Source organism: Sphaeramia orbicularis, chromosome 20 (assembly GCF_902148855.1).
Source record: "Sphaeramia orbicularis chromosome 20, fSphaOr1.1, whole genome shotgun sequence".
In the NCBI taxonomy this organism is placed as follows: domain Eukaryota; kingdom Metazoa; phylum Chordata; class Actinopteri; order Kurtiformes; family Apogonidae; genus Sphaeramia; species Sphaeramia orbicularis.
In genome coordinates, this window is record NC_043976.1 from 13946620 (window position 1) to 13961203 (window position 14584).

The following is a 14584-nucleotide window of genomic DNA, read 5'->3' on the forward strand; positions in this document are numbered from 1 at the left end:
TGATACAGTGCAGATGTTAACATACTCTGTTTTATCTGTGGGCAGATAAAATATATCAACCAAGGCTTAGTTTTCATTTCATCGTCAGTTAAGCGTCACAAGGGAGGATTCAGTTGTCTTGTTCTCTGGCTTCTTCAATGAACAAATGCCGGTCTCCAAGGTGATGGATCTCCCAGGGCCAGTGGTTTGCCTGATGCGGGGGCGCATTCACCCTGTGTTGTCAGGGAGAGTCACCAGATGGGCTGGGGCTTCCCTGTCACTGCAGAACTACTGCATCTCTGTGTGCAGAAAGACCATGGCAACTGCTTTCTCAAATGTGCTTACGGCGCAGCAACCTTGGCCTTTGCTCAGGCCAGACCTGTCATACAGAGGGAGAGTGAGAGGGAGAGCAGACCTGCTTTTCTCAAAGCCACACTTTGTCCTTGAGGTTTGAAAAAGCTACAGCAGCAAGGAAAGGATAGTTTATAGCAGCATCTAAAGTGGAGCAGTCGTTTTTCCACAGGGACAAGATGCTATATCATTAAACTTCATAAAGGTGACTTTGTGCTGCTCTTGTGGACCAGTTATTGAACTTATTGTTGGGTTATGTTGTTTTCTGCAGTTTTGTACTATTTGCTATACAGTGTCCTGAGTTTACAGCTCTAAATGTTTCATATTTGGCAGATGACATGCTTCAAAGGCATGATGCATGCAAAAGTTTATGAGGTCAACCAAATTAATTGTATTCCTTCTCTATTTAGTGGCTGAAGAGTCAAACATTTTCCCAAACTTTGGGAGTGCTTGTGTTGTAGAGATTTGTTGGATGCAGGCAAAGCTGCCAGATGTCTGTCGGCTCATTTCTGTTTGGTACAAAGCAGGCCGTTGATACATCCTGATAGAGTTAGTGTAATTCTTATCCCGTGGTTGGGAATGTCATGTCTTCAAACTGGTATTTCTTTGGACAAATTTTCTGTTAGGTAATGACACTGCACTCATCACGATGAATGGCTGATGATGTTAAATAAGGGTATTACAATGTTCCTTTTTTGTTTTTAGCTATGTTTTCAAGCATTAAAATCAATTGCAATCTGTATTTTGGGGAATAGAATTGCAACTAATTATCTGTCTTTTCTTATTTAACTGATGTTGTTATGTCAAGTCAACAGTCAAAGAACTGTGTGGCATTAAATGCTGGTTGTTTCAAACACGTTGCCAAAATGTCTAGCTTCATCCTGCATTGAATGTGAAGTGAAAATAGAGATGTAGACAGCAGACTGGCAGTTTACTTTCTCAATGTGGCCGTTATCGACGCTCCTCAGAGGGTCTAACATCACAGCTGTATATTTCCATGTCAGCAATAAGACAGTGAACAAACATTCATGAAAGAAATGTAAAGAGTGAAACCGATGTGAGTCTTGCTGAAAGTGGGGAATGTTGAGAACGTTGCTGGAAAATGATAGATACTGAGCCACATGATCCTGGGAGGAAGGCCACAACCTGGGCACACAATGGCTCAATTGTACCCTAGCCACTCTTACATTCACAACACACACTCACACGCTCTTTCAGTCGTTTTTTTTTTAAGACATAGCACTTCATGTAGATCACAAGGAGTAATTAGATTACAGTTTTATTAAAATAGCTTTCTAGTATGACAGTTTATAAGAAAGATTAGCCTAAGGATTATTTGTATTGCCCTCCAACAACTCGGCTCATTCCTCTTTTGGCTGCAGGTCTGTGTATATGTACCATCAAACAAGCAGCTACAGAGCTCGTCTTAATGCTACTGCTTCCACAGAATGAGCTGACGCTGCCTGTCAAGCCAAGAAGTGTCTTGGGTTAAGCCTGAGCTGTGCGGTGCCAGAGGGCCTAGTTTCAACCACGGGCCACTGCAGCACTACTTCACTATGAGACAGAGAGCTGGCAGTGAGGCCGCACATACCGGATCCAGCCCATCCAGGAAAGAGCCAAACGTCCTATGTGGACTGTAAACAATGGCGCTTCTGGTTTTGTCTTGTGTGTGGGAACACAGAGAGAGAATAGGAACGGAGTGCCTCTATAGTTTCTGGTCTCGCTGGGTGTACATTTTCAGGCCTGCTGTGTTGGAGAATAGCTGGACAGTCCATTAGTTGAACTGTAGCGACTCCATTACTCTATTAGTGACTCTGCCATCCACCTGCAGCATTTACATTTTCACTGTAGGTGTTCATTACACCGCACCCTGTTTTGTCTAAGGAAACTTCCAATATGTGTGATCATTCCCTCTAGCAAAGCACACAATGCACTTAAAAGTTATAGTGTTTCCTGCTTTCTATCATGTAGAGGTAGGGTACTGTCAATAACAGTTTATTGATTATCTTTACATGTTGTGATTCCTTTAGTCAGGGGAAAGATGTTTATGAAACCTAATACTAATGCATACTGTTGGCAAGTGCAGGGGCTTGAAAAAAAAATCAAGTTCATGGCTTTCAGTCTGGCTGCTGTTTTGAATCTGGTTTGGATTGCAAATAGATGCTGGAGCTTGGCGCTAGTGGACATGATCTCCCAGAACTGGTGGTGCAAGCCTTTGTATCACTGACACTTTTAGTAACCAAAGTAGCGATTAGCCCACCAATATGGCAACACACTGGAGGGATTACTTGTCTATTTTTAAAATGCTGACTGGAAAATGCTTTACAGCACCAAGTAGTCACCATTCCTGGTTACGGAGTGCATAATCAAGAGCACCACATGCCACATTATTTACTATTATAATACATCTGTTTAGGGGAAGTAAACGTAGTCTATAAATGAAAAAGTTTGCACACAACAAATGATACCTTGTATTTTGCCTCAGTTAAGGAACTCAGTAATTTAGCTCAGGTTGTGAACTGTAAAGATGAGGCTTTGATTTCAAAGTAGTTATTGATTCATGTTGATATATTTCTCTTCAATGTTGATATCACAAAGTTATGCCAAGTAGCTAATGTTTAATATAATACGAACATATTGTTATAGTTGCTCTTTAAAACACTAGAGTGCTGAAAGAGCTACCAGAGCTAGTTCTACTGTACTTCATATGATGAGCATAATCCCACTTGTGTATGTGTCACATAGTTACTCTTTAGCCATCCGTGTGTGTTTGTGAGCAGCTGAGCCTCTTTGCTAGACAATGCCATGTTCACCTGCTCCCTCTCAATCTTCCTCCTGAAGCCTCTTTCAGGCTACAGTAACAGTAAGGTTTGCTTTCTGTAAACTTATTTTGTACAGTATATGATGAGTGTATGATGTTACAGATGTCTGCTGTAATTAGTGTCATCAACGTGTTGAAAAGTTATCACTTTGTGTCAAATCAGCAGAAGTCAGCAATATTCCAGGAGGCCATGGGGGGCGTATTGCCACAGTGGTTGTTTATTAACCATGTTGACTCTAGGGCAGCATTTGGCTGAGTTGTCTCAGTAGCTCAGTTGAACCATTATCAGACTGTACTGTGTTTTCAAGCAGCAGTTTGAGGTGCCTATGTTCAGTTGTACGTTATGTTCAGTCAGTTTGACCTGACTGTGGGGTTCCCTTTTTTCTATGGACAGTTCTTATTTTTCCTTAACGGCTGTGTTTTCAGGCATAAAGGTTATGAGGCAGTAAGCCTAAATACAGAACTACACTCATATACACTTGCACACACACACACACACATATCAAATTTGTACATGTATAGTTGAGAGCAGGGGTTCTCAAACTTTTTCACACCAAGGACCGCTTCATCATAAAAAAAAAAAAAATTCACAGACCACCTAACTAGCTGACCAGTTTCCCACTCTTTAAAAAAAACAAAAACAAAACCCTTTTTAAACAACCTATATTATTATATTTTGTATATTACAAATTAAGTCTGCAGTATATTACAAATGGTGCTAAACTGGAGGCTAACAGAATGTCTTTGCACCATATTGGTAACATTGGTCGTCATTTCTTTGTTTCGGATTAGTTAGCTGTTCTACTTCATTTCCACCACAATTCACAGGTAATGAGAGGTCTTTGATATGACAATAAGCAACCTAGGTAACCTAACTGTATAGAGACGGTGACGCAAAATGTGGGTTTACATAGACAAATTAAATAAAAGTCTACTCTTAGGCTTATTTAGGCTACATTTGACTGGGTTTTAATTTATAAAGTAATTATCTGTACTTGTAACTTTTGTTTGGAAGTCAGATGAGTGTGATTTGAGAAACACTGATATAAATTTGTCTTTTTTATTACATCCTCGTGGACCACTTTGAGGCTGGAAATTCACAATTGACATAAAACCCTGCTTGATATTGATACTTATACAGACTAACGCCCCACATTTTGGTCTCACCGCCCCCCTCTCAGCTTTCTCATTCCAAACTCCCCTTGACTGTGTCCCAACACCCAATGCGGTACCACCCCCGTTGACAAACACTGGTCTAGAGGCCTTAATCCACCTATTACTCAATGACTTTTCTGACTCATCTACGCCATAGAAAACACAGACTAAAATACTCCTTTACATTCAAAATTGTTATTTCAGTGTGAAGTGGCATTTCCCTACAACTTTTACAGGGAAGGAAAATATTTGTGGCATTCATTGACCATGTACCTTCAATAAAAAGCCAAATATTACTCACACTGACATCTCACTGAGGAAAAAAGCAGTGTGTTATGAAAGCATTGTTTTGAGCTGGTCTTTTTCAGCATTGCCTCAGTCATACAGGAAATCTCATCCACCACACGTTGTCGCACTGCATTTTCCTGCCTCATCATGCAAATCTAAACCTCACTGTAACAAAAGCACAGTGGTTATGTCTCCTGTAATGTTTTAGTGCTAGATACAACTTTAATCTCCCCTCTCTATCTCTTTGTTAACACAGAGTGTGGTAACTGTAGATATACTTTGCTGAAGTGGTGCAGTAGGCCTAGGTGCTGCTTGGCCTGGCTTTCGGCTGTGTTTGCTTTCTGCAGAGATCAAAGTCATCAGGACAGGTGTAAGGAGATGGGAGTTAATCAGTCTGTCAGTCACACCAGCTTTACCACACCCTACTCTCTGTGTGGCCGGACCAGCCTGGAGGACAGGAGCCGGATAAGGCTAGTCATGGCTCAAAGTGCCATTTAAGTGGAACACATACACTAGTGCTCACATACACAGTATCGTATAGTTTCACACAAATGCAATTAAATGGCCACACAAAGACATGTACATAAATATCAACACTTCTAAGTGCGTAAAAGTTCCTGAGGAAGCATCTTTAAAGTTAACAGTACTAGCTGAAGCACCATAAGTGCACTTTGGCTGCATATGCTTGTTCATCTCTTTTATTCTTTACATGTGTATGAGCTGCAAAATGTGTGTGGGAGATGGTGAGTGAAGGCAGACAAAGTGAAAAATGTAGGTTTAAAGTTGTAGGTAGGTGGAATGTTGTATTGATGATCTGAAGAGTGTGGGTTTTCTGATGAGGCCAGTGGAAACATCATATCCCCCACTGTAACTAGGACACAACGGACCAGACTGAACAACATTCATGACAGTCTGTTGATTTACTGCATGTTTTCTTTTTGATGAATTAACTGCGTTATTAATCTGAGGGGGGGAAAGGGCAGTGTGTCTGAAAAAGACCATTTGCTGGTCAGTTAGATTGGACTGCAGTCTGTGTCCCTGTTAGTGGTGCATTATGCCCAGAGCACAGTGGGATTCCATTGTCTGCACTACATTCTTAATTAATAATCCACCATCGGTCCCCTTTTCTCAGCTCCTCTGTCTCTACTTCGCACACAATCTTCCTTGTCTTTGTCTCTCTGTTCTCCCCACTCACCATCACTTATCCTTCTTAGTCATTCCTGCCTTTTGTTATCCTTTGCCACTTTTCTCTTCATCCTTCCATGCACTGGCCAGCCTCTCTCTCCTCTCAGCGGTGCCCTCGGAGGAATGACAATGGAGGAATCCCCTGGCCAGGCCAAAGGGAGGGAGGGGGGGCTCCGAGGGTGACTGACAGCCCTGTGTGGGGCTGGCCGCTTGGCCTTTGTCTCTCTGCCAGAGAAAATGGAGGGAACTTAGAGAGGTGGAGCAAAATAAGGAGGGGTAGAAGACCAGTTAGAGTGTCATTCATGTGTAGACATTTTAGGAACTTTGGGGTTCAAACATTGCAATGCGGGAGGAGGGATTACTTTGGCCAAGCAGTAAAGTAACCACTGCCTGTGTGGGTCTCAAAGCACTGGCCTTCAGTATGTAGTCTTTCTGATGCTTTTAACTTGAACATTAGTGTGATATAACATATGCAGCATAAGGAAGGCTGTTTGTAAATGCATTACTTTGCGTTAGAGCATTGTGTATCTGTTATCACAGATTGTAGCTACACAGTTTATACCACAATAACTGCAGCTGTCTATAGGAACCAGTGTGCCGTAATGAGGGTCACTATCCGAGTGACCGACCAAGTTACTCAGTCAACCAAATCCTTTCAGCTTTTTATTTCCTGGACACTGAAAGAGTCCAGGCCAGCACAAAAGCATGTGCTCTCCCCTCCCCTCTGTTTGAGCCCCTCATCACAGTAGTGTGCAAGCAGTGTGTGTAGTTTGTGTGCGTTGTGAAGGAATGGATATGGGGGAGAGTGGGGACATATGAACTGGACCGACAGCAGATTTGGCACAAGATTAAGGGGTTTGGGAATGTGTGAATATATACTGAACTTCCAGAGGAATAGAAGTGTGTGAAAGTAAAGCGGAAAAAGGGTTATGAGAATAATGAAGAGGTGTGTGTAATGATTGTATGCAATTTAACTTCCTCTTAGTGACAAACTTGGAGTGGAAACATTGATAAAATGCCTCCATAGGCGAGCTGAGACCTGATCACGTTGGTTTAGCACTTCTGTTTTTGTTTCACTAAATGCCAAAACTTTAACTCAGTAATAATTCTACCAGCTAGCACTGTGTGGATTTTTATACAGTGGTGTTTTAGACATGAGTCTGCCTGAAGGTTAATGATTTAAGGTCAATGTGAGTTTTGTATCTGGAGTTTCCTCACGGTTTCGGCCCCCTGCACACTAAATTCACTCTGAGTGTGTGTTCGGAGCGTAGGAGGAGCCTGTTCTGTCTGTAGTTTGATGGCCTGATTGGATGGAAACCATAAGTTAAATGGAGTCACTTGACTGGAACACTAAAGACTCTGTGAACGTCAGGCCTGCACTGGGCCTGCGTACATAAAGTTTACTTGCATATGAGCATACTGTGCACAAACAATCAAATGCATAGACATTTCCTCTCGGATAACTGCAGTCACATTTTAATTGGTCTCTGAAGAGTGATGTGAGGTCCACAAACATTAGCATTCCTCTCTGTGAATTTACAGTTTGTTCCCACAGACATAAACACACTCATAAACACTCTTAAAAAACACCAACCACTGCTAATAGACATGCGAGTTAACATAGTGCTCTTATCCCACACACACACACACACACACACAACACACACCACACACACACACACACACACACACACACACACACACACACACAAGCTGACTTCTACTCTAGCTAACGTTTTTGGAAACCCAAACCAAAGTCAAACTGACACTTTGTAAACAGTTGTGTGTGCTTACTTTAAGACCTGCAGGACAGGGTGTCCTCTCTTCTTACTTAAAGTTCATCCACACATTAACACATCCTGTGTTAAAGTGTAGTTTAATGTTCACTGAAGTGCAGTTTTTTTTTCCTCTTTTTTTTTTCACCTTTTTTTCCTTATGTGGGTGGGATGTATATGATGGAGTAAGCTTTATTCACTGTATATTGTACATACAAAGACAATGAAGTCTATTTTGTTCTATTCAATTCTGTTCTATTATTTTCTATTCTGTTCTGTTCTGTAATTATGGGAGACCCACGCTATCAGACTAATTCACAAAAGGGCTTGAGTTACACACATATCTGTTATAAGGATCCAAACTACCACTGTGCACAAGTTTACTACAGTTTAACAGCAGCATCATACAGCAGCATTAGTAGTCATAGTGCTTTACATTACTAAGGTAGTTGAGTTATGTTTCCCTGGAATTTAAAGCAGTTTAAGAATGGACATAGCTGTGAGGTTTCCCTCTTGACTTGAGGTTTTTCAACCAATTACATGCAATTTAGTGTTTAAGTTGCCAGACTTGTTCTTGGAAGAGGAGAAATGTGGTTAGATGTGGCTTCCCTTCTTCATCTACAAGGATTTAATAGTTAACAGGTGGTTGATATTGATTTTGCTGCTTGGTATTGTGTGTTTGGTTTTGTTGAATGCCAAAAAATTTGCACCCAGGGATTTGACATACTCTGTGTTAAGATATGGGAAACAAATACTGTGTAATCCGCCATTTCTTGGCACGATGTAAATGGATACATACTTTTATTGCAGTTTCTATGCTGGTTTTAGTGACTGGTATGTTGTATTGATCTGAGCACTATGAGACCCCACACTGCCCTCTGCTGACATAGGGACTAGGTTACTCAGTGTCCCCTAATTCTTAATTGCCTCTGTCAAGGAAGTTTTCGTTAGTGTTTGTTTGTCAGCAGAATTGTGCAAAAACTGCTGTAATGGATTTCATGAAGCTTAGTACAAATGTACGACATGAGACAAACTCATTAAATTTCCCTTAAAAGGTACATTACTTAACTTTTTAAAAAATATATCAGGCTTGATTGAATTACCAGTTGATGGGGTTCTTGGAGTGTCCCCCCACTTCACTGTGCTACACTGTATGTCCCTCTTTAAAAGCTTCACTTCCTTAAGCAAACAGTTCTTACAGAGGCCCTTATTAAAACATCCCAGTTGTAAAGGAAATGTAGCACACTGGTTCTCAACAATGTGACGCCTCACCCTACAAATGGACACACACCTACACACACACACACACACACACACACACACACACATAAACCCCTAGTCCTGTAAAGGCTGTCTGAGTGACTGAGCAGTCCAGTGCCTCACTAATGCAATAAAGAGACAGTGACGGTACAGTAAATCCCACAGCTTCCATTTGTTATTCCAGTTGACCCATTGACCCGTATAACACTGTTCTCTGTTCTTTAATTTGATCAGTCAGTGGAAAATGGAAAAGAACAGATGCAGTTTTCAGCGATGGAATTAAAGTTACTGCAGTTATCACGTTGCCATTCCAGTACTAGTAAATGTTAAATGGCTGTACTGTAAGGAAACCTATTTATAACTTGTTTAAGAGCCGGTGACATTAAAAATAGCTTGTTTGAAATGTCATTAACTAATTCTACAAATTATTTGAAATGTTGACAAGAAACGATATTCTGCAATACTGCAAAGTAGAGCTGGTTTGAGAACTAGGCACAAAATGTGATAACTGCAGTTACTTCTCAACTTCCTGGAAAACCAAGCTGAGCCTTTCTGAACCGTTGGTCGTGAATGACCATCTTTATTAGTTGTTTTCCTGAAGAATGAATGCATTTCAGTCCAACTTTCCCCCTCTTAACTGATGATCTAGGATGATATCAGAAAAAGAAAGGAATGCAGAAGCTGTTATTAGGTTACTGACTTAGCCTGGGTGGATGGAAGATTTGCTGGTTGTCCTTGAACAATTTAATGGGAATTTGCATTGTATGTTTTGCCAATAGGTGAAGAGCATCTGCAGGGAAAAGAATGTCTTGAAGTGTATTCTTGTTTCTGCAACCTTGGTTATCAGGTGTGTTTTTCTAAGCACCGTCGCCCTAAGAGGCTTTCTATGTCCGTGTGTCATCTGTCCTGCCAGCAAGGTAGCCTCCCCTCCTGGGGGCTGATTCCCATATGGGCTTGGCCCCGGTCACATGGTTGCCTTCAGCTCCTGTTTCCTGTTTCAGCCATCTGATACCTGTCACCTGCTACTCAGTGAGCCAACACCCCTTTTGTCTCCTTCTAGATCTGTCCCTCCCTCCTTGTATTTATCTGCCCACCACTCCTCCCCTATTTCAGTCTCCATCAGGTGGAGAAGCTCATATCTACTGCAGGTTTGAAATGTACTGACAAGCTCTGTCATGTACTGCCAGCTGCTATAAAAACACCCCCTCACCAAACTGCTTCTGGGAAAAACCTTGCTGTTGTAGACATTTCATTCTTTATCCAAACACAATACACATAACTAGTTAAGGGCAGGAAATGTCTGTCTTCGAGGAACAGAGTGGAGCTGAAATGCAGCATTCTTCTCTTTGGCAGTGTAATTGTAGAGCTGTCTTCAAGCTTGTTGTTTTGAGTGTGTAGATTTGTACTGCACATGTATGTTTTTACACTTATGTCAGACAAAGAGCTAACGGCATATATCAAAGACATTTTTGTGTTATCTGATTAACTACATATGCAACGCCTCTTTATTAAAATTTTATTAGATGATTAATTGTCATGCAAAAAATTGCAATTAGGAGTTATATGTTATTATAATATATATTCTGCACTGATGTTTATATCATCGTCCCCATTATTTTCTCTTTATAGCAGTATTTTTCACTATTTGGGCAGTTTGTGTTCTTCCACACATCACATGTCTAGACAGAAAGATGCGTGAATCTTAGACAGCGTTAAACATGACAGAATGGATTAATTTTGAGCAGGATTTGTTTGTGTGGAAGTTCCAAATAAAAGAAGAAAATATTAGATGTGATGAGAATACAACGATTACTTAGAACAGTTTCTTAATTTATTTTACAAAATGGGCATTGTATTGTGACACAGGACGTACAGTTACATAAAATTACACACAGAATTTCATCATTAAAGATTTTAGCCAAAAATTGCTTTTCTGCTTCCCTTTTATGCTATGTAAAGATAGATTTGACAGTATACATACAAAGCCTGTAGAAATAACTAATAATAGCAATGTGAGTTAAGTGCTTTGAGATGAGATGTCATTTAACATGGGCCAGTAAACTTTCAATAGAAAGTGGCAGTGAAACAGTAATGGAAATATTACTTTTCTGTCACTATGTACAATTCATCAGGTTAACTAATTGGAATAAGGTGATTTTGTAATTAAGTTGACAGTCCTGCTTCTGAGGAAAGAATGTAACAGCTCAACATTTTTAAAGATTAATCATTGCAAAGCAAGAAGGGCTTGGAAATTGTTGTTAATCAAGTTATTGACACACATTAGTGTCCTTAACAGAGAGTTTCATTTGAATTTGAGTTATCATTTAGGCTCCAAGTATGCAGACGTCTGTTCAGAAAGCATCTCTGAATGAGTTTATACAAATTCCCATCACAGAAAGTCCAACTGGAGTCAGCGTCTAAGGAGTCGAGTGGCTCTTGACAGGGCAGACAGTGGCTCCTCTGTGGGCTGCAGAGGCAGGGGGCTCATTGATGGGGTTAATAACGGCAAAGTTTTGGCCCGTTCCTCTTGCCATGCCCCGCCAGCATGTCTTGTCTGACCATCTAAATGGCACAGACACTTGCACAACACACACATAGCAAGGCTGGCGGAGGAATGTTTCTGAACGCTGCCCCATCCAACAACGCGCCTCTTGTGAAAGCATTTGGCATGGCTGCAGCACACTCCTCAGCTCTCCTATCATAGACTACCCTGTTTGGTTGGTGTTTCCATGGTGAGGAATGTTTGGGAATATGACAATGGAATGTTTTTAACTTTTCAGTTGTGGTTAAAGCAGAGAAATGTTTTCAACATTTAAAAGTCTTAGTCATCTAATTCATACCTGCCTTCAATCCTGCAGTTATACTTCCCAGTTGATGAATTGTTCCACCCAGACCTAAAATGGGCTATTAATAAATGAAATAATTAGTTGATCAATCAGTTGACATAATCTGTGACGGTTTTTATCATCAAATAAATATGCAAATCATTTATGAAGCATAATTATTGAGAATTTCTTAAGAAAACTAAGACAGTATGTATTGTTCTGTCCTTAAATAACATGATAATGTGTCTCTTTACAGCCTTTTTTCAGACTACTGAATCTACGGAAGCTCGGCTTGAGTGACAATGAGATCCAGAGACTCCCTCCTGAGGTGGCAAACTTCATGCAGCTGGTGGAACTGGACATCTCCAGAAATGGTACACAAACATTATTTTACTGTGCATTGTGATAGTTGATTCCAGATAGCTGCAAGGTATTATCCATAAAACCACTATTTCTTCCATTTTATACAATGGAACACAGCTGAATCATATGAAGACACTGCACTAGGTATTAGCTTTGCCCAATTTTTTGCTTTCTTCACTCAAAACATTCAGCACTTATTCATAAATTTCCATGCCTTGGGAATAGGCCTGTAGACAAAATAAACCAATTCAGCCCCCAATCGTACATGCTACAGACACTCCAGCTGAAACTAATTTACTTAGACTGTTTTCTGCAGCTCATCAGCAGAAACACGCAAATATCTTGCCCTCTCTGTGTCCTTCCGTGCTGCACATAAACACACTGACACTCGCATTGTAGATATGAGACAACTGTTCTGCTACACACTGCACCAAGTGCTGTGAGAGCGGTGTACAGTGGCCTGTGAGGGCCTTTCCCATCTGTCTGCCTGTCTGCTCCTGCTGCAGGACAAACTGAGCCAGATAAGTGTCACTGGCTGTGTGGCTCAATAGGGATTTGATTTGTGCACCTGCACATGCAGGGCCTAGTGGCAAAAGTTGTCCTCCTGGGCAGGCCAGTATGTGAGGACACTGAATATGTCAGCAGGCAAAACATAGAATGAAATTGGTGCCTTTTCTGATGTTGGCATGTTAAGGTAATTGTAGCCTACACAGAGTAAGATGCAGTCTTTTCCAGTAACCTCCATTTCCACTGAAACCTTAAGTCACATCTCCATATTAATGGAGATCATGCAAAATGATTTTTTTTTTTTTGAAAATCCATGATGACAGCGAGAATAAAAAGATACATTTAAACAATTAAGATTATTTATTGCTATAAGAAAACGCTCTACAGAGGGATCCAATAGGAGAATGTTTATTATGCTTATCAATCTGTCCTTTACAAAATAACTCCCCTCAATTTTTTCTTAGCATGACTTTCCCTAAATGTATGCATTTCACACATGATCACTGCGTATTGTTCCTGGAGTAATGGTAGCAGTTGAAATGCTTTTAGATACAGAAGTTGTAATATAGAGGTTCTCATGGGTCTACAGCTGTCAAATGAAAACAGCACTGTTATAATATATTTTCCCAGTGCTGTTCTTGTACAGCTTCAGTTTTATTCTCATGTTTCCCGGCTCTCTCCGTTTCCTGCCACTAGCCATCTGTTTGTGATTATAAGGAACTTAAAATGATTCACTTTATAGAACACAACCCCCCTATTTTATATCTGTGTCCTCGGTGTTCATTTCTCATCCCCCCTGCCTCGTCTTTTCTCCTGCAGACATTCCTGAGATCCCCGAGAGCATTAAGTTCTGCAGAGCTTTGGAGATCGCAGACTTCAGTGGAAACCCCCTCTCCAGGTGAGTGGATTGCAACAGCACATCACTCTTTTATACTTGTCTTCAGCCTGAGAAAAAATCATGCACGCCCGGATGAAACGCAGCTGGAGCAAAGCAGGACTACAAAAAAAAGAAAAAATCAAACAAAGCATGAAGAGTTGCATTTGTTTGCTCTATTTACTCGGCTGTCTGTTTTATACACGCAGCAAATTATACGGACTGTGTATTACTGAATGTACTTTGTGCATTTTCTTTTTATTTCACATTTGCAGTGCTTGAAATCATTGTATTGTTTTGCACAAACACCAAAATGTGTGCACAGGTTAAATAAAATCAAACATTGCTTTGTTTGAAGCATCACTAAGGATATAGAATGTTTCCAGCCATATCTCTGCTTTTTTAGATGTTTTTAAAGCTTTTTCTTCTTAAAAGCTCATTCTTTTTGCCACAGTTCCAATCAGTGTTTCCTAACAGGTACCAGCTGTCTTCTTAGTTCTTCTAATTGGAAAACAGTGGAACCACGGGCATGAGCTTTGATGCTGATTACTTTAACAGACGGTTATATCTAGAGGTTGACCCTGTGCTTTGTACAACAAATTCCTAAGAGACACTCATCACCATTTTCCTCTCTTGTGTTTGTGTTTTAGATTGCCGGATGGTTTCACTCAGCTTCGCACACTGGCTCACTTGGCGCTCAATGATGTGTCATTGCAGGATTTGCCGACTGACATTGGGAAGTATGTACATGGGCAAAATGGCTCTTGGGGGGTGGGGGGGGGTGATGTGGTAGTAAAAACATGTTATTAATTCACTTCTTCAAACAGTTTATTATCTTTAAAGGTCTAGCAACTTGAGATGAGTAATGAATAGCATTGAAAATTATGCATTCATTGTTCTATAAGCATTTAAAATTAGTAATCTTTTTGGTTATATTCACTTAGAATGAGCTGTCTATGTCCACAGAGGGAGTGGGTCACCATGTTGTGCCACAGTGTTTCTGCAGTAGCTCAAAACAGACATCATCTTCTCCTTTTTAACTGTTTATTAATGGGTGCATCCAGCATTAAGGTGTAATATTGTCACCACAATGATCTCAATATGGCACCCACATTTTTCACTGGTTATTTTTTTCATGACTAAAAGTTAAGACACATTTTTCAAAAATACGTTAATGCCACAAGTAGCAAAAAAGAAAAAT

General features: G+C 40.5%; 1 protein-coding gene across 9 annotated transcripts in view; it reads left to right on the top strand.

Annotated features, from left to right (window-relative positions):
- scrib (scribble planar cell polarity protein) overlaps window positions 1-14584 on the top strand; it is a 68353-nt gene that overhangs the window by 11903 nt on the left and 41866 nt on the right. For all 9 annotated transcript variants that reach the window (XM_030123842.1, XM_030123848.1, XM_030123849.1 and 6 more), the window contains exons 2-4: window positions 11896-12013; window positions 13329-13407; window positions 14034-14123. In XM_030123842.1, the coding sequence (XP_029979702.1) occupies window positions 11896-12013; window positions 13329-13407; window positions 14034-14123 (287 nt within the window). The remainder of the gene's footprint in view (window positions 1-11895; window positions 12014-13328; window positions 13408-14033; window positions 14124-14584) is intronic.